The sequence below is a fragment of the Rattus norvegicus genome, chromosome 16, assembly GCF_021556685.1.
Source record: "Rattus norvegicus strain SHRSP/BbbUtx chromosome 16, alternate assembly SHRSP_T2T, whole genome shotgun sequence".
NCBI lineage: Eukaryota > Metazoa > Chordata > Mammalia > Rodentia > Muridae > Rattus > Rattus norvegicus.
The window spans coordinates 18,640,516-18,661,210 of record NC_141549.1 but is presented as its reverse complement, the minus strand read 5'-3'; the positions used below and the strand labels follow the sequence as shown (position 1 = coordinate 18,661,210).

Genomic DNA, 20,695 nt, shown 5'->3' with positions numbered 1-20,695 from the left:
CTCACAGAGGTCCTCTTGCCTCTGCCTCTAGAAAGGTGAGGCTAAAGGTATGAATCTTTGTCTTTTTAGATTGTTGTTTCTTTTTGATATATGACCTGATGTAGCCCATATTTGCTAGGTTGCTGAAGCTAACTGTGAACTGATTCTTCTGCTTCAGCCTCCTTGGGAGTGACAAAGCACCTGTCTTAGTTGTTTACTTCCCAGACAGGAGGCTCACTCTTGAGGGGAGCCAGCTGGTCCTTCTTGGGATGAACAGCATTTCAAATACTTAACATGGATGTCCATGAAAGAAGTGATATTGGACTGGGCGGTGGTGGTGCACACCTTTAATCCCAGCACTCAAAAGGCAAAGACAGGCAGATCTCTGTTGAGTTTGAAGCCAGCCTTGGCTACAGAGCAAGTTCTGAGACAGCCAGGGCTACACAGAAAGACCCTGTCTTGAAAAACAAACAAACAAACAAACATGCAAGTTTGGGGTGAAAATGTTCCAGGTCTGGATGGGAGCCATATGTGTGCAGCCCAAGTGAGTCCCAAGCTGTCTGCTGTCCCAGCGTGTGGGAAGCTGTGGAGGCAGGAAGATAACTAGTTCCAGGGTCACCTAGAGATAAACTGACTGGATGTCAGATGGGCTCTCTCTCAGTAGGCTTGGTGATTTTACCCTTCCAAAATGTCCTTTCTCCCAAAATGACAGAAACAGTGCTCATACTGTAATGTCTGTCTCCCTTGGACCTGGACCACCACACACACCTAGGAAACTGCTACACATCCTAAAGGTGTCTCTGTTAAATTCCTACCTTAGGAAGGTCGCAGTACCTATCACACTCTGGTTCTGGGTAGAACCACTGTGATAGAATGAGTTTTTCAGGGGACAATATTGCTGAGTGAGAGATGAGTGAACGAATAAATGAATGAATGAAAAATGAATGGATGAAAATTGGGAGGGATAACGGCATCTTAGTACAGAGTCAGGCTCAGCCCTCTATGGTCTTCCAAAGCCTAGAGGGCATTGACAGAAGGGGTAGAGAGGAGGGGGCGCTTCCGGCCGGGGTCTCCAGTGCTTCCGGTAAGCTCCTCGAAGGGGCGTGGCCAGCGGAGGCCCGGCGTTCAGAGCGTCCGGGCGGTGCGAAGATGGCGGCGGTGATGGCGGCGCCGGAGCCTGCGGAGGCGCCCAGCTCCCTGCTGTTGCTGGTGGTGGGCGGCGAGTGCGGTTGCCCCGGGCTGCTGGCCTACGTCCTGGAGGAGTTGGAACGAGGTCGGGCCCACTGGGACCTGGGACGACGGCGGCGGGGCGGGGCGTCCGGGGCTGGGGGTTCCGGCGCGCGGCGGGCTGGGGTCCGGGTGGGGCTCGGGGGTCCCCGGACGCAACGTTCCGAGTGTGGCCTACGATCCAGGCGGGCGTACGGGTGCGCACGTGCCTAGGGGCCGCCTGGATAAAATACTACCACATAGGTTACTGGATCCGGGTGGGGCACCGCCGGCTGGGATCCGCGTGGGACACGGCAGATGGGGCGTCTGATTCCGGGGGTACAGGGTTCGGGAGGCGGCCTCGAGCCGGGTGGGCGCTGCAGTTTCGGGGTTCCGACGGGGTGCGGCCTTCTTCCCACGGCCCCTCCCTTCACCAGGCTCGAACGTTCCCTCGGCGCCCGGGGGCCTGCTTTCCCGGGCTGCTAATTGGTGCGTGGGTGGCGCGGCCGCCCTAGGGATGCTTGGCACGAGGGGAGCTGACTCAGGCGCACCTGCCACACTGGGGCATCGGGCGCAGCAGCAGCATCGCCTGCCACAGGGCAGTGAGTGCGATGCTATGTGCCGGTCACCCCTGCAGTCCAAAGCTGAAGCCAAAGGAGCACTGCAAGTTCCAGGACAACCTGGACAAGACAGCCTTTTCAAAACAAGTGTTGGGGTTGAGTTGATAGAACTGAAGTTGCCTGGAGTGCTGAACCCTGGGCTTCATCCTCAGCATTCATTTGTCATCTCAGCACCTCTGAGATGGACGCAGGATAAAGGGCTTGTCCTTAACTTCATAGATTAGTTGTACCCAGCCTGGACTACATGAGACCGTGTCTCAAAAAAATAGAATTCCCAGAACAACGAAAAATGTCTACCTAGACTCAGCATACGGGCAGTGCTGAGCTGAATGACAAGTAAGGTCTCCTTGCCTTCTGAGAAATAGTGATGGCTGGGGAAAAGGACCCAAAGCAAGCATGACTTCCATGGTATTGGTACTCCAGGAGTCGGAAGGCTAGAGATGGAGTTCTCAAACTGTGATGCAGGACCCTTTTGGAGAGGGGTTGCAGAGCAGATAGTTACAATTTGTAACTAGCAAAGTTACAGTTATCAAGTAGCAATAATAATAAGAGGTGGTTCCGTGATTAAGAGCAAGTACTCTTTTTCCAGGGAACCTGAGTGAAGTGGAAACTTAAGGGTTCTTTGGAAAGTCGTTTTGATGGGGCAAACGTGAAAGTTACAGTTATCAAGTAGCAAGGAAAATAACTTTATGGGATTGGAGAAGTGGCACAGTGATTAAGAGCAAGTACTGATTTTCCAGAGAACCTGAGTGAAGTGGAAACTTTAGGTTCTTTGGAAGGTCATTTGGGTGGGGCTTTGCTGGGGCAACCGTGAAAGAACATTTTTTTTTTTTTTTTTTGGTTCTTTTTTTCGGAGCTGGGGACCGAACCCAGGGCCTTGCGCTTCCTAGGCAAGCACTCTACCACTGAGCTAAATCCCCAACCCCGTGAAAGAACATTTTAAAATACACAGATGTAAAAGGCTGAGAACAGACTCGTAAAGGAACATTTGACTGAAGCAGACACAGGAGAGAGGATGTTCTAAAATAAAAAGAAACACGATAAGAGATTCTTTACTAACAACACACATATATGGTCTGACCTACATTTGGTAGTTGAGCTACGTTTGTTGAGACTCCATTAAAAAAACAAAACTTCTGATGGTGTCCTACAGTTTCTTGCCACTTCTGGGGACTTGGGCTGATTACATTCACATGCTGAGGCAAGGCACAGTGGACACATGTTTGGAGGGTATAAATAGGACTCTAGAGAGTGACAGAGACAGAACTTGGCTTGCTGGTACAGCTAGCCGTGTAACGCTGTGGGTCTTGAATCTTCGTTGATATTCTCTTCCCTGCAAGGCACAGCTGAGAACTTCTGATGTTCCTGTTGGTCCCTCCTGCTGACTGGAGCTGAGGCTGAGGCATGGCTGTCTCACTAGGTCACCACTGTTGCTAACCTGACTCTACCAAACTGTACCACTGACATGTCCATAAAGGATTTACGAATGGATCAAACTGCCACTGCCAACCTATAAACTACACTGCTGATTTTTTTTTTAAGATTTTTTTTTTTTTAATTTTATATACTGTAGCTGTCTTCAGACACACTAGAAGAGGGCATCAGATCTCATTACAGATGGTTGTGAGCCACCATTTGGTTGCTGGGATTTGAACTCAGGACCTCTGGAAGAGCAGTCAGGGCTCTTAACCACTGAGCCATCTCTCCAGCCCTACACTGCTGATTTCTAGACAACACAGATGAGAGTTACTCCAAAAAACCTTTCTAAACAGGTCCACTGCTTCCAAATCCTTTCTTTTCTACTACCTCTAGTGAGTGATAGACTATAAGAGAGGCTAAAACACTTAAAATCCATCTTGGCTACAACCACCAGTCAGTTCAGCTCTAAGGTATTCAGTACCCCTGGCCTCCAAGGGGACCCACAGCCCACAGTCGTGTGTGTGTGTGTGTGTGTGTGTGTGTGTGTGTGTGTGTGAGAGAGAGAGAGAGAGAGAGAGCGAGAGCGAGAGAGAGCGCACATACACACAATTAAAAGCTTTAAAAAAGTAATTTTATGATTTGGGATCACCACAATATGAGGAACTGTATTAAAGACTCACAGCATTAGAGAGGTTGACAACCACTGACTTAAGATGCCTGACAGAGTCTGAAGGGAGGGCACACAGCTGGAGACCCTGCACATTGGGGAAAGGTGCCAGGGGGTGCTTCTCAGGTGGGGGTAGCCCAAGAGAGCTAGGTGTGATCTCAGTACTTTGGAGTTCAAGGCAGGAGACTGTTGTGCAAGTCAGCATATGCTAGTGTGAGACTGCTACCCCAAAACCAGTGGCTAAGATAGCTGAGCGGTTAGAGTGCTGAGAACCTGTGACTTTCATCAAAGCTTGGCTTGGCAGTGTGTGCCTGTAATCCTATAGGAGAGATGGGGACAGGATCTCCTGGACGCTTACTGGGAGCCAGCCCACCCAGTTGATGACCTGATGATTTCATTGAGGGACTCTGTCCCTGAGTGTTAGATTCAGAGCAGTTGAGGAAGACACCGAGTGTTGTCCTTTGGCCTCCACATGTACTCACATAGTTGTACATGTTCATGCACACACATAGCTACACAGGAGTACACATGCATACATGTACACACAGAAAAATCCCCCAAAGACTTAGGATCCTAATAGAGCAGATATGTGAGGCTAGCCAGGGACTGGTCATCTTGTTGGCCAGGCCTCGAATTGGAAATGCCAAGGCGTCTCTGAGCCCCTTGACTTTGCCTCCCCTGAATCTAAGCTGGGGGAGCTGAGAAGGGAAGGCACTGGGGCTCAGCTTTTGTCTCCTGCTGCCTGCAGGTGTTCGCTCGTGGGAGGATGTAGACCCCGATGTTTGCAGCCTGGATGAGCAGCTCAAGGCCTTTGTGTCCCGGCATTCCGCCACCTTCTCCAGCATAGTGAAAGGTGACCTGCCCCACTCTGCCTCCCTTGGTTCTCCTGCCACTCACCAGATGCCATGCTGCTGAGTGACAGCTGTGTGCTGGGTATAGGGTGAGGCACTGCTAAGGCCTGCACAGAAGTACTTCTGGTTGGTGGTTGCTGCCTTGGCTTTGGGACAGTTAGAAGCAAGTCATGTGCTCTGTCCCTAACTTACAGAATAGTGCAGTGACTTTAAGGAGGGGCCCTTGGGGAAGAGAACCAGTAGGGGAATAGAGATGGGGTACAAGGGAAGCTCCTCGGGATACCGGGGTGGCCAGAGCAGCCCCTTTATGGCTATTGCTTGTAGCTTGGCCCTTGCCCAGTGGGTTGAGTCACCACGTACAGCTGCAGGAAGGGAAGGAAGTGTCCCTTTGGGTCACAGTGGCTTCCTGATCTCTGATCCAATGGAGAAAAGGTTGGAAGTGACCTATAGTGTGCCACAGCCCCTATGAAAAAGCCCCTTCTGGGTAGTCTCATGTTCCCTGGCCTGGTCTGCTAGAGTCCTAGCAGCAGTTTGCAGGGGAGGGACTGAAGCAGCTCTGTCCGCTATGTGGAGCCTCCCAGTGCCTCCTGGCCTAGTTGCTAAGCTGTGCTTGTGCTGGTGAGTAGCCTAGCACCTCTAGCAGATTGTCTCTGTTGTCTGTGTTTGAGGCCCAGGGCACCCATGGGCTTCCATGTTCTCTCATGTTTGCTCTCAGCTATACCGGGTGCTGTGGCACCCTGTGTGGGTCCTGTAGCTTGAGTATCTGGGGGTTCCCTGGTGACAGGATTTGGCATGAGGCAGCCTGAGCCAAGGCCTGTCCCTGTCATCCCATAGGGCAGCGGAGCCTGCACCACCGTGGAGAGACCCTGGAGACACTGGTCCTGCTGAATCCCTCAGACAAGTCCCTGTGTGATGAGGTAGGAGGACCTGGGCCCTATGCTGTCCTCACTCCTGACCCAGCATGTGTGCTTGATGCTTCTGTACCTACTTCCTCTGGGAGAGGTGGGGCCACAAGGCTGGAGCCTAGAGTCATGGAATGTCCTGTGTCTAGCTGGAGGCAGTAGGAACCGAGTATTGCTGTGTCCTGGCTGGCCTCCACCTGATGCAGGCAAGGGCTGCCCTAGGTGGCTAGAAGTCTTGGCTTTGGTCAGTCTGTACCTTCCTTCCAGTCATAAGACAGCTCTGGGACTTCCTGCTGCTCACCACAAGTTGATCTGGGAATGTTGTCACAGGCCTGTCCCAGCAGGAGGAGGCAGAAGCAGGAATAGGAGGTAAAGGCTAGCCTGTGTTTTTGTAGAGGAACCTTGCCTAAAGAAAGAAGAGAAAGGGTTAGGTGGGTCTCCACAGGACTCTCATGTTGGAGGAGCCCTGCTAGGATGTCAGCTGGCCTCAGGGAAGGGGAGGGCTGTGGTGGGCACACCTGGCTGGTTCTGCTTCCCTTCAGCCTCTCAGTTGCCTCTGATAATGAGTTCAGAGCAGGGACCTGGCTCAATGCTGCTCACAGGGCCACCCACCTCACCCACAGCTCCGGAACCTCCTGATGGACCCCGCCCCTCACAAACTGCTGGTCCTGGCAGGGCCCTGCCTGGAGGAGACTGGGGAGCTACTGCTGCAGACTGGGGGGTTCTCGGCCCACCACTTCCTGCAGGTGCTGGGGGACAAAGAGGTGAGCGCAGTGAGTGGGGATGGTGCACAGAATGGGGCCATGGCCAGGAGGGCAACTCCACCAGAGACCTGGTGGGCCGGGGGTGACCAGTGGGGCTGGTGGGGATTAGGGGAAGTGGTGTTGAGTCCTCAGGTCCAGGTGGTCCTGTGCTTGCCCCACAGGTTCAGGATGCACTGGCCTCGGCACCAGCAGCCCCGGCCCTCACAGTGTCCTGTCCAACCTTTGGGGACTGGGCGCTGCTGGGACCTGCACCTGGGCTGCGGTTGCGACTAAACCCGCCTGCACGGCTGCCATCCTCAGAGGGCCTCCGTGCCTTCCTGGAGTATGTGGCTGAGTCGCTGGAGCCACCATCGCCCTTCGAGTTGTTGGAACCCCCGGCTACAGGTGGCTTTCTGCGCCTGGCACGACCCTGTTGCTATGTGTTCCCGGGTGGCCTGGGAGACGCTGCCTTCTTCGCTGTCAACGGCTTTACAGTGCTGGTGAACGGCGGCTCCAACCCCAAGTCGAGCTTCTGGAAGCTGGTGCGCCACCTGGATCGCGTGGACGCCGTGCTTGTGACCCACGCGGGTGCTGACAGCCTGCCTGGCCTCAACAGCCTGCTGCGCCGCAAACTGGCAGAGCGAGAGGCAGCCGCAGGACCGCAGGGACAGCATGAGGAGCGGCTGCGTAGGCTGCTGTCACCTGCACTGGGCGTGGTGTTCCTGAATGCTCGTGAGGCTGGGTCGCGGTTACGTGGGGGCGAGGACGAGGCAGTGTGTGCGCGGAGCCTGCTACGCAGCCTGGGCATCGTCCCTCTGCCGCTGCAGCGCGGCCCACAGCCCTCGTGCCCCACAGTCCTTTTCGAGAAGCTAGGCGTAGGCCGCCTTGAGCTCTTTGTGCTGCATCCTCCTCCTGGGGACCCTGCAGCACCTGCCTGTGCTCTGCTCGTGTGGCAGCCAGCAGCGCCTGGTGACAAGGTGGTCCGAGTGCTGTTTCCTGGCCGCACACCACCAGCGCGCCTGCTGGATGGGCTACAGCGCCTGCAGCACCTGCCGTGCCTACGTAGGCCAGTAGTCACCACGCAAGACCTGGAAGTGCCCTCAAGGGCCAACAGCCAAGACAGTCTGGCCTCGAGGGACAGTACACGCAAGGAGCCAGTCCGTGGCACTGTTGGTGCCACCAGCAGGAGTGCAGTGCGAAGGGAACCTGCCCTGGCCACTCGTGACCAGAAGAAGGACACAAAACCTGGGCCCACTCGGTCTACAGTCCGAGACGTGCGCCGCTCCGGGCCTGGTGTTGTCACCACAAAGCCTCGAGTGTCACAGAATGGGCCTCGTGCCCCAGTTCCAGCAGCGCCACCTGCAGCCCCTGCGCCCGAGTTCCCTGGAGAAGCAGAGAACATCGTGGAGTCGGAGCGGCCACCTGCCCCATCCCCGACCTTGTCCCCAGCTCAGTCCCCACCACCTACAGCACCCGGCAATAGCCCTGAGCGCCTATCACTCAGCCCGCTGCGCCCAGAACCTGCCCCAGACGCATCCCCGTCAGCCACAACGCCCACGCTGACCACACCCTCTCTTCCCGCGGAGCTGGGCTCACCCCACTCAACTGAGGTGGACGAGTCGCTCTCCGTGTCCTTCGAGCAAGTACTGCCAGCAGGTGATGCAGGGCTTAGCCTGCCCCTGCGCCTCGCACGCCGCTCCACATCTCCTCATGATGTAGACCTGTGCCTTGTGTCACCCTGTGAGTTTTCACACCGCAAGCCACCCCCTCCTGCATCCCCAGGCAGCTCAGACAGCAGTGCTCGGTCACAGGAGCGGCCACCCGAGACTCCACCCACGTCTGTGAGCGAGTCACTGCCCACATTGTCTGACTCTGATCCCGTGCCTGTGGCGGATTCTGATGACGATGCAGGCAGTGAGAGCGCGGCCAGGGATCCGCTGCCTACACCTCGTGTGCCACCACCACTGCCGGACGCACCAGGAATCTGCATGGTGGACCCTGAGGCGCTACCACCTCGTGCACGGCAGCCTCTCAGCACAGCCAATTCCAGCCGTGGCCGCAAGGCCCCTGCAAGGCCAAGCTCTGCGTCTGCAGCCCCCAGAGCTGCAACTGTAGCTGCCAAGACAAAGGGTCCAGTGGGGGACCGGAGCCGGCCACTCAGTGCCCGCAGCGAGCCTGCAGACAAACCAGGCCGAGTGCCCCTCACCAGGAAGCCCTCGGTCCCTAAGACAGTCCCCAAGATGGCCTCTGCCACAAGGAACTCCTCTGGTGAGTCCCCCGTTTTTTTTTTTTCCTTTTTTTTTTTTTTTTTTGTTGGAGCTGGGGACTGAACCCAGGGCCTTGCCCTTGCTAGGCAAGAGCTCTACCACTGAGCTAAATCCCCAACCCCTGGTGAGTCCCTTTAATCCTCGTGCACCAGCTTTAGCGCCTTCAGAGAGGCCTTCCGGTCTGGGTCTGGCTACGTTTGCTTTCTAGGAAGTTCCACTAGATTCTGGGCTTTCCTGCCTCTCATCTAGTTGAACATGATGGTATTTCAGACACCTCTTGTCTTGGTCCCCACATGGCCTGTCAGGGGTTGGGTGTTGCTGACAGGGTATGTGGTCTGTCCTGCCCTCTCTACCTATCACCTGCATAAGCTGTCCGTATCTTGTGGTCTTGTGCTTTGAGATGGCTGCATGCCGAGTCCTTCTGCCTGCGGAGGCTGAGGGTTTGAGCTGCGGTTAGGCTGAACTCTTTTCAATGTTTTGGGCAGGTCTTGGCATAGTGGTGCAGCCTTTCACCTTGGCACTTGGGAGGCAGAGGCAGCTAGGTCTTAGGAGTTTGAGGGCAGCCGGGAGAGAGAGACCCTGTCTCAGGGGCAGACAGCGGGTTTGCACTGCAGTCCAGGCTGGTCTAGAACCAGAAATGATCCCCTTGCCTCCCTCTGATACTGATTTAACAGGTGAGTGCCTGGGCTTGACTTTGCATGTGAGGTCCAAGGGCGATGCCTTCTGGACCCCCGCCTATTCTGAAGGCAGGGCGTGTCCACTGTCCCCTGGCAGCACTGAGTACTGTCTCTGGGCCGTCCCCAGCAGGGCTCTGGCCATAAGCACTGCTGCAGGTCGGTCGTGGGCCTAGTTGGAGATGGCACCGCACCGATGGGAGAGACTTGATAGCTCTGTCTACCCAGAGTGGCTCCTAGTGACCTTGCTGGACACAGGCCCACACCTCTGAGGACAGTGCACAGCCAACCGCGGCACCAGCTCTGTTTATGTCAGATCCAGGCAGAGATGATGATGTTTGCAGCTTCTCAGGCCTCACACACACCCAGAGAGGCCCAGGTTCAGAAGGGCCTTGCCGGGGGGGCCATGACTTTGGTCTGCTCTGTCCTGAGCAGAGCCGCCATTGGCTTCACTGTGGCAGTTCTCTGCAGTTACCTTGTCCCTCATGGCACCCAGGCTGCTGTGGGGGTGGGGGTGAGGGTCTGTTGTCCTGGCTCCCTGTCACCTGGGAGTGGGGACAAAGCTTTTGTTTCTCCCTACCACATGGCTAGTTTGTGAGCAGCCTCAGTTGTGCACATCGGGCTGCGGGCTGAGCTTTCTCCCTGGGCACCCAGCCCCATGGCCCAGGAGGTGTGGCCTGCACTGGGCCCCTGAGCTTCAGCCACACAGGCAAAGCCCCAGTGAATATAGGGTGCAGGGATCTGGGGTGTCCTTGCCAGCGGGAGGTAATAGCCACCTCCCACAGAGGTGCCTTGTATCTGCATGATGTCACCAGCAACCTGTACATCCCCCACAGGACCCAGTAGCCGCCCTGCACCGCTTGCTGCTGGCTCCCCTGTGTACCTGGACCTGGCCTACCTGCCTGGTGGCGGTGCTGGCCACCTGGACCAGAACTTCTTCCTGCGTGTGCGTGCACTCTGCTATGTCATCAGTGGGCAAGGCCAGCGCCAGGAAGAGGGCCTGCGTGGCGTGCTGGATGCATTGCTGGCTGGCAAGAGGCAGTGGGACCTTGACCTGCAGGTGGGTGGACCACAGGACTCTGAGGTCTCGCTTCCAAGAGGTGTTTCTGCTCAGCCTAAGGACGCGCGAGGCATGGGCCCTAGGGGCCCTTGTCCTGCAGACAGTTCTGGGGGACAGGTGGTGTTCATGCAGCTGAGGAGTGTCACCAAAGCTGTGTGTGGCCGGGGCCTGGAGGCGGAGGGCCTCTGGTTGAGAGGCACATTGCAGGCTGAGCAGATGGCAGTCAGTCCTGTGTGTGCTGCATCTGCTTCAGGAACCGTAGGAACACAAGGCCCCATGCCAGGGCTGCCCCAGCTCATTGGGGCTGCAGCAGGGGTCTAGAGAGCCTTAGCGAGGCCAGGGGACAGTATGGCTCAACCACAGTGGCATGGGGTAGACTCCAGTGTGTGGGGAGTGGTGGGCCAGCCGGGGCTGTGTGTAGCACCTGGTGACAAAAGTGTTGGTGCTGCAGGGGAGTTGGGTCATCAAGAGGGGAGAGGAAAGGTCACCTTCTGCCCGCTGTCTTCCCAGGTCACACTGATCCCCACCTTCGACTCTGCAGTGATGCACAGGTGGTATGAGGAGACGCATGAGCAGCACCAGGCACTGGGCATCAGGGTGCTGGGCAGCGGCAGCCTGGTGTCCATGCAGGACGAGGCCTTCCCTGCCTGCAAGGTGGAGTTCTAGCCCCACACTGCAGGGCGGCCCGGGAGCAACAGTTCTGTGTGTGACGCACCCAGGGCGAGAGCCACACCGCTTTATCTCTTGTCCGCGCCCCATCACGTGCCAAGCACGGCTCTCCATGCCTTCTGTCCTAGAACTCAGGTTGGAGAGGCAGAAGGATCTATGCGGAGTCCAGGCTAGCCTGGGCTACATAGTGAATCCTTGTTTCAAAACCACAAAAAATAAACCAGATGGCTGAGACTTTGGTCTTACTGTCTTAGGTTTCTACTGCTGTATAAACACTGTGGCCATAAAGAACTTACGGGAAGGGTTTGTTTAGGGCAGGAGGGCAGGCAACAGCTGATGTGGAGGCCATGGCGGGCACTGCTTGCTGGCCTCCTCCCCACCCAGTCATCCTGCTTTTTTACCCAGGCCAATCAGGTGGAGACATTTTCTTACTGATGGTTCCTTTCCCCAGTGACTCTAGCCACCACACGGGGAAGATTTCATAAGGACGAAGGCTAGGGTGTGCTCGGTAGTTTTATGTCCACTCAATACAAGCCAACGTCACCCGACAGTGAGAAAATCCCTCCATAGGATTAGACTGTAGACAGGCTTGGAGGACATTTTTGTTTTCTTTCTTTTTTAAAAAAAGATTTTATTTATGTATATGAATACACTGTCACTGTCTTCAGACACACCAGAAGAGGGCATCGGATCCATCACAGATGGTTGTGAGCCACCATGTGGTTGCTGGGAATTGAACTCAGACCTCTGGAAGAGCAGTCAGTGCTCCTAACCGCTGAGCCATCTATCTCTTCAACCCAGGACATTTTCTTAGTGATCATTGGGGGAGGGGCAGCCCATGGTGGGTGGGGACATCCCTGGGCTGGTGGTCCTGAGTTCTTTAAGAAAGCAGTCTGAGCAAGCCATGGGGAACAAGCCAGTAAGCAGAACCCTCCACGGCCTCTGTATCGGTGCCTGCCTCGGGTTCCTGCCCTATGAGTTCCTGTCCTGACTCCGGTGATGAACAATGATGTGGAAGTGTGAGCCGAATAAACCCTTTCCTCTCCAATGCGATGTTGGTCATGGTGCTTCATGGCAGCAATGGTAACCTAACTAAGACACTGGGGTGGGACCAACCTTGGAGCTTGCTGGAACACTTAGGGTCATGGCTTTGTACCTGTGCTGTCCCAGGCAGTGAGATGGGCACCAACTCCATAGAGCCTTGATGGGTGTCCCAGCTCCTCACCAGGCCATTGTGAAGCAGCTATGGGCTGTGCGCCCATCACCAGCCAGGTAGCTTCTATTGCAGGCTGTGGGTGGGTGCTGGATAGGGGACAGAGCTGGTGGCACAGATCATCTGGGGTCTAAGAGCAAGGCTCTGCTCCCACAAGTCTGTTCTGTAAGGTAAGTCACATGTAATGAGAGCACATGAGTGAGCCTCCTTATGACCAGCTGCTCTCCTGACTCGAGTCCCTGCAACCTTAAACCTTCCAAGATGGACACAGCCTACCTCCACGATGAAAGGCCGGAGTCACCATCTCAGCCACAGGATGGCTCTTTGGTCTGGGTCACTGTATTTTTTGGCATACGTGTTGTGCTCAGAGAATACCTTGGAGGGCTGGCTTCCTTCCCTCACTGTGGGTTCAGAGCTCAGATGTTCTGGTTTGGTTGCAAGCACCTTTACCAGTTGAGCCATCTCCCTGGGTCTGCAGAGGCAGTAGTAATGGCCCATTCTGGGAGAGAACTTGTGGCAATCCTGCTTTAGTGTCCTGATAGCTGGTGTGACAGGCATGTGCCACTGCACCTTGCTTCTGAGTGACCCTTGTGGTCTCAGGTCTAATTCTCTTAGTCTTTATTTTGTAGACATTAGTGTTTGCCTAGACCGCGTACCTGTAGTGTGCACAAGATCCAGAAGAGAAGGCGTCAGAGCCTCAGGAGCCACCATGGTCATGCTGGGAATTAGCCAGGGTCCTCTCCAAGTGCTCCTTAGCCACAGAACCCTGTCTTCAGCCCTCAGGTTTTTATGGGCACTTGAGTCAGCGTGAAGTCTGTGGGACTGGCAGTCAAGCCAAGATGGTTCAGAAGCAGCCTGTGTTAGAGGCTGGGCTACCGCAGTGTGTGAAACCCCTTGGCCCACCCAGTTCTGCGGCAGGTGAGCTCAGAGGGCTTCAGCTTCAGGGTGTTGTGACTGGTTAACCTGCTCATCCACCCTTGGAACAGAAACCACAGGATGTGAGACCTGGGCAGGGAGCCCCAAGAAGAGCCAGCAGTGCACCGGTGTCCATCACCCTGATCCCCCCAGTCCACTCAGTATGGAGACCCTGGCCTCCACCTCCAATCTGCTGTGATGTTAGGCCTGAGCCTCATAGGGGTTCTGGGGGGTACGTGCACGCACAGGGCAGTCTTTAGACTGAGCCACCAGCTCGCCTGAATAACCAGTGATAAATACTTTCCAGAGACAGCTGGAAGGAGGCCATGAGGGGCATGGCAGAGCAGCTCAGCTCATGGCCAGAAATATGATAGTGTGACAGGGAGGCCAGAGATGCCTTTCTCCAAGGCTCTGTGTCCAACGGGACTTCCTCGAGCTTCTCAATGTGACATCACCAGCTGAAGACCAAGCATGTGGAACAGTTGCCACTGTTTGAAGCCACCAGTGTGAAGCCGGTGACTCTTGTAACCGAGACCTGACCACACCCAGAAGACAGGACCCAGAGCAGGTCCTGAACTCAGCTTTTTGCTTTTTATGGTTGTTAGACAAGATGACTGGCCTGGCACTCACTGTAGACCAGACTGGCCCCAAACTCAGGTTGGCCTTGGCCTGCTTCTGCCTCCCCAGTGCTGTGAGTTTAAGTGGACTCCCAGTGGGGGTGGGGAGGCAGGTGAATCTCAGCATCCAAGGCCACCTGTCTCACAAAAAATCCTTGTCACTTTACTGTGCTGCTGTGGTGCTCGGGCTTAGGCTGGGCCGTTAGGTGAGGCGCCAGCTCCCTGACTTCTTTGCTGTCACGGATTCACTTGGTATATTGTGGGCATTTTCCTCAAACCAGCCATCCTTCTGCCTCATCCTCCCACATACCTGACTCACTCTCTCTTCCTCTCAGGCTGTGTGCTCACTCTGCCTAGCAGCCAGCAGCGGCCACAGCGCCAGTAACTGGCCAGGCCGTCTAGATGCAGTTTGGTCTGGTCAAGGCCAGCAGGCTTTGTATGGAGGGCCGTAGTGTCGCAGCCAGACCCTGGGTGGCAAGAAAACAAAAGTCTGGTTCAGCCAGTTCTCTCAATCCTAGGCCAAGGCCTGGCTTCTGGCTGCACAGGCTAGGCTGGGAGGCTGTGTGACCATCTCTGGAAGCCTGCAGTTTAAACCTTTACTCCATAGGACCACTGACCCAGTGACCCACAACAACCCAACACTCTTCATGACTATTTGGGGGCAGGTCAGCCCCATCTGAGGCCCATTACAAAATCAAAAAGAATGGGGCTAAAGAGAGGCTTGGGATTAACCACATCTCTCCAGAGGACTTGGGATGCTCACAACTGTCTAATAATATTTATTTACTTATGCATGTACATGAGTCCACTGTCGCTGTCTTCAGACACACCAGAAGAGGGCATTGGATCCCATTACAGATGTTGTGAGCCACCATATGGTTGCTGGGATTTGAACTCAGGACCTTTGTAAGAGCAGTCAGTGCTTTTAACCACTGAACCATCTCTCCAGCCCCCCTGAGATATACCTTTGCCCAACATGGTGCCACATGCCTTTAATCCCAGCAATCAGGAGGCTAACTGAGGCAGGCAGATCTCTTGAGTTTGAGGTCAGACAGGACTACACAGAAATGTCTCTCTGTAAACAGCAGAAGATTTTCTGTTTCATGTCTATGCGTGTGCATGTTTATGGACACACACACATTAGTGCAGGTGCCCTTGGAGTCCAGAAAAGGGTGTCATTTCCCCTGGAGCTTTCTGACAGGGATGTGGGAAACAAACTCAGGCCCACTGCAAGAGCAATGTGTGTGTTAAGTGCTAAGCTATCTCTCCCACACTCTGCTTTTCTCAAGAAGAGGGAGCACTCCAAGAGGATGGGACTGGTGTCTTGTCCCCACGATCTGTACAGATCATGACGCTAGGCTTGTGGGAAAGGCAAAGTAGGAAACAGTACATTGGAGAATACTCGGGTCAGATGTTCTGGTCACTCACTGTATGAGCCCATGTGTTTTAGGGTTTCCACTGCTGTGAAGAGACACCATGACCAAGGCAACTCTTGTAAAGGAAAGTATTGAATTGAGGCTGGCTTACAGTTCTGAGGTTCAGTCCATTATCATCATGGCAGGAAGCATGGCAGCGTGCAGGCAGGCATGGGGCTGGAGGAGCTCCCCATCTTGATCCCTAGGGAGCCAAGGAGGACACTGACTTTTTTTTTTTTTTTTTTTGGTTCTTTTTTTCGGAGCTGGGGACCAAACCCAGGGCCTTGTGCTCCCTAGGTAAGCGCTCTAACCACTGAGCTAAATCCCCAGCCCCGAGGACACTGACTCTTATGCACTGGGCAGAGCTTGAACACCAGGAGCCCTCAAAGCTCGCCCACACAGCGACACACATTGTCCAACAAGGCCACATCTAATAGTAGTACTTCCCTTGGGCCAAGCATATTCAAATCACCACACATGTAAACTTCAGTTCCACTCTGTAGCCTCGTCTGCAGGCAAAGTCAGGACCCCAGTAACACCTTCCTCAGTGAGGTTCCACGAAGGAAGGTGTTGCTCCATGGCCGATGACTTGGGGTAATCATTCCAGGCCTTTACAGCTGGATTCTCGAGACCTCACTCATACCTAGCATGCCAGCCCCTGCATCTGGCCTTTGGCCCCTTACAGTTTACCTTGTGACACAACTGAGCTGAGCTAGGTTAGGTTAGGTTAGGTAGAGGGGAAGTTTGCTGTGCCGGGGCCCTGCCTGTAGGGATCACTGACGATCTGATGAACCAGCTTCCCCAGGGTACTGGGAAGGTGGATGGAGGGCATGCTGGGACCTTAGCTCAGAAGGGCAATCTCTGAGATGAGGGTCATGATTGCCTGTGGAACCGCTAGAGCGGATGCCTGTTTATCACCCTAGCCCATCAAGTATCCTAGTCAAACCATGGCTGGTAGTCGGGGAGACAGACAAACACACACTTATACACATGTAAATAATCGATATTTTAAAAAAGATTATTTCCCATGAATGTAGCTGTCTTCAGACACACCAGAAGAGGGCACCAGATCTCATTACAGATGGTTGTGAGCCACCATGTGGTTGCTGGGACTTGAACTCAGGACATCTGGAAGAGCAGTTAGTGCTCTTAACCACTGAGCCACACTATCTCTCTGCCCCTGCCCTCACCCCAAATATTTTTTAAAGATTAAAACAAAAAAGATCTGGGGCCATTAACAAATGACAAAACTCTCAGAAGTTGTAGAAATCTGTGATAGGGTTCCCTTCTTTGAATTATTGTGTGTGTGTGTGTGTGTGTGTGTATGTGTGTGAGTGTGGTGTGTATGTGTGTGTGTGGTGTGTATGTGTGTGTGTGGTGTGTGTGTGTGCGTGTGTATGTGTGTGTGGTGTGTGTGTGCGTGTGTGTGTGGTGTGTATGTGTGTGTGTGGTGTGTGTGTATGTGGATGTGTGGATGTGTGTGTGTGTGGTGTGTGTGTATGTGTGTGTATGTATGTGAGTGTGGCGTGTGTGGTGTGTGTGTGTGTAGGTATGTGTGTGTATGTGTGGGTGTATGTGTGTAGGTATGTGTGTGTATGTGTGTGTATGTATGTGAGTGTGGTGTGTGTGTATGTGTGTGTATGTGTGTGTATGTATTGTGTGTGTATTGTGTGTATGTGTGTGTGTATGTGTGTGTATGTATGTGTGTGTATGTGTATGTATGTGTGGGTGTATGTATGTGTGTGTGTATGTGTATGTATGTGTGTGTGTATGTGGTATGTGTGTGCGTGTGTGTGTGTGTGTAGAAAGCAAGAACAGGTGGCAATCAGCTTGTAGCAAGTTTGAGGCTAATCTAGGCTTTATTAAACCTAAACAAACAAATGCCCATACTACAGCCTGCAAAGCACTGTGGGTCAAGTGAAGGAGAGCCAGGCCCATAGGCACATCTGCGGTCACTGTGGTGTGCGGGCCCACCAATTCTGAAGGAGCGTGTCCTGGAGGACCCACCACGCATGTCTAGTTCAGAATGTCTCCAGTGTCTCTCACGGAACTCTGGTACGTTTAAGCAGTGAACCCCCTCCCTCCCTGTGTCCTGGGCACTCTGCAGTCTCTCCAGACTTAGGGTCTGGACATGTCAGCTGAGACTGCTGTCCGATGTTTGTCCTTCCACACCTGACATATCTCACATAGATTTGGAAGAAGTAGAGATGAGCAGGGTCTCACATGGAAGACTGGGCCTCCAGACAGGTGGGAGAGACCCTTGTACCGACTGATGTGACATCATGGGTGGGGCCGTGGGAACTGTGGTTCTGGCAGCTCGAAGCTTCTCGAGCCTGGGAAATACTCTTTTATGACGTTTCCGGTTCCAATGATTTGGTGTGCTGTCTCTGGGTTCATATCCTCCTGAAACCATGGGCTTCCTGGGCCTGGGTGTGTTTAATACCCTGCAGGGGATTGATGTTCCTGGACGTCTTTGGGCCACAAGGCCTAGTTTCTGACCCAGAATTGGGTCAAACATTCCTTTTCAAAGCAACCACCATGGAGGGCCACACTGGCCATGGTGTGACTGTTAAGAATTGTGTACAATGGAAACTGGGGGATCTCACCTGGGCAGCATAGGAGGATAGTGGGGCAAGGCTGGGAAGGGTGTCAGGGCAGGGAAATCTGTTCCAGGGAGGGCTAAGGCAGCAAGGAAAGTCTTCCCTTGTCCACCTGAGACTTCCAAGGCCAGAAGGCCCTGACCAAACTCTCCCACACTAATAGAAGGCAAGCAGGCCTCAGATGAGGCTCAGGAATGACAGAATTGGTGGCCTTCCTTAGGGACAAATCAGCTGTCCCTCACCAGTGTGTGCTTCACTCATGGGCTGGTCTCTCTGGGTGGAAGGGTCCTGGGAATAGAAGAGACAGCTGCAAAGAGCTGCATGAAGGAGGTCAACTCTTCAAGAGGACAATGAATGCTCTTCCTGGACAAGGTGCTTTTTTCACCCTAGGGACTCTGTAGAACCTCAGAGAAGGCAGCATGAACTCCCACCTCCTGCCAGTAGCCTGTGCAACAGGAGCTGGTGGGACTACAATCTCCCTTAGAGGCCCAGCAGGACAGGCTACTCAGGATATGGTGTCCGTCCTGAACCCCCCCAGGGCCACCCACTAGTGAGCGTCTCAAGTGACTTGCATCAATGCCACAGAGCCCAGCCTAACTCAGGATGCACATACAAGACTGGTGATCCAGCCTGATGCTACTACACTGAGACAGTCTGTGCCCTGCACCCCTGTACCTTGTCCCCTATTAGGAACCAAGGGTTGGAATAGGGACCAGGTCCTGATAGTGACTCTGGCATTTGTGTAGAGACAGGATTGTGTCAGGGATGCTTCCCTGGCTGGGACAGAGGGTCACCAGGCTGTGTGAACACATGAGCTACATGGTGAGTTTGATGACAGTTTGAGCTACCCTGTCTGGAAGGGAGGGAGGGAGGAAGGGAAGGGGAAAAAAGAGATGGGAGGGAGAGAGGGAGGAGAGAAAAGGGGGAGGGAGGGAAGAGAGAAGGAGGGAGGGAGGAGAGAAAAAGGGGGAGGGAGGAATGATGGGGACACTTACTGTGTCGTGTCAAACCATAAGACAAATATAACAGAGCTTGCCACTTTTCCAACTATCTTCACTCTAGGAATTAATTTTTAGGGGAAAAATTCTAGCTTTTTGCACTAAGGGAAGCTGTATTTTCTATGCTGTGTGTGGTGGCACATGTCTTTAGTCCTGGCACTTGGGAGGCAGAGGTGGAGGCAGAAAAGTCTCTGTGAATTTAGCATCACCAAAGCTATCAGGTCTACATACTGAGTTCCAGACCAGCCAGACCTACATAGTAAGACCCTGTCTAAAGATGTTTTAAAATATATTTATCTTATTTGTGGCCAGAACAGGCACGGATCCCAGGCAGTTACATTCCCATGACATGGTGCTGGGAACTCAACTCCAGTTCTCTGAAAGAACATTACGTACTCTTAATTTCTAAGTCAAGTCTACAGCTGCAAAAGAAAAAAAAAAAAGAGGAAGAAGAGGAGGAAAAAGAGAGGCTAGGAGAAGAAGAGAAAGAATAGGAGGAGGAAGAGGAGAAGGAAGGAGAGGAAGAAGAAGAGGAAGAGAAGGAAGAGGAGGAGGAAGAGGAGAAAGAGGAAGAGGGAGAGGATGGAGAAGAGGAAGGGAGGGGGGAGGAGGAAGCAGCCTTTTTGTACCTCTTATCTTCAATCCAGTGTGGTCTAATGGAACCAAATTGGTGCACTGGAGTTAAGACAGGACTCATTCAGGGTCCCACCTTGTCTCGATATGCCCTTAGCCATACACAAGAACCCTGGAAAACACATGAGCCCTCTTGTTACATCTGTCATTGGAACCAGCCGATCTGGTTTCATATGCTGAGGCTCTGTTGAGGGGACTTACAGATATTCTCTGATGCGCCCTAGCCCTCTGGGCCATCATATGTAAAGTAGTTTTACTTACAAATAAAAACACAAGGAAGCTGTCTTCTTTTGTCTTAACCCCTCACAGCATTCTGGAATTGTATGGGTTGGTCACCTATCAGGTGCACTAGCCTGACTGAAGACACAGACTGAACAGAGGTAGAATGTGGGCGAGGCTGGGAACACCCTTCCCATCTGCATGTGAAGTCGGCATCCTGAGCAGACACCGGAATGGACCTGGTCATACATGTCCCCTGCAGCGTTCATGGAGCCAATGTCACAGCACAATCACATCAGCTGGTTCAATGTTGTAAACCAGTAGAATGACCTGTACGATTTTACTTTTCTCTTTTTACACCTGCTGCTTTTGCAGAGAATCAGAGTTCAGTTCCTAGTTCTGGCCTCCAGAGTTACCTGCATGTATGCACATGCACACACACACACACACACACACACACACACACACACACACACACACACAGAGGCTTGTTTGTTTTTGTTTGTTTAGTTTTGTTTTTGAGACAGGATTTCTTTGTGTATCCCAGGCTGTCCCAGAACTCACTATGTAGACCAGGCTGGCCTCTGACTAACAGAGATCCACCAGCCTCTGCCTCCTGAGTACTGGGGTTTAAAGACAAGTGCCAACAGGAGCTTGGCATGGCTGTTCCCTGAGAGACTCTGCCAGCACCTGACCAATACAGATGCAGATACAGCCAACCATCAGACTGTGCCCCGGGACCTCAATGGAGGAGCTAGGGGAAGGACTGAAGGAGCTGAAGGGATTGCAACCTCATAGGAAGAACAACAATATCAACTAACTGGACCACCCAGAACTCCAACTAAACCACCAACCAGAGAGCACACAGAGGGATCCATGGCTCCACATATGTATGTAGCAGAGGATGGCCTTACCTGACATCAATGGAAGGGGAGGCCCTTGGTCCTGTGGAGGCTTGATGCCCCAACATAGGGGGATGCTAGAGCAGTGAAGCAGGAATTGTGGGACGGTGGAGGAGCACCCTCATG

The 20,695-nt window shown here is 53.6% G+C and overlaps 1 protein-coding gene across 2 annotated transcripts; it reads left to right on the top strand.

Moving 5' to 3' along the window:
- Positions 1-1,094: 1,094 nt before the first annotated feature.
- Map1s (microtubule-associated protein 1S) lies at positions 1,095-11,291 on the top strand. 2 transcript variants are annotated; one of them, NM_001106070.1, is given in 7 exon segments: positions 1,095-1,252; positions 4,640-4,744; positions 5,577-5,659; positions 6,268-6,408; positions 6,570-8,655; positions 10,165-10,388; positions 10,899-11,290. In NM_001106070.1, coding segments are annotated over 7 exon segments (2,919 nt in total). In that variant the 5' UTR covers positions 1,095-1,128; the 3' UTR covers positions 11,055-11,290.
- Positions 11,292-20,695: the final 9,404 nt, after the last annotated feature.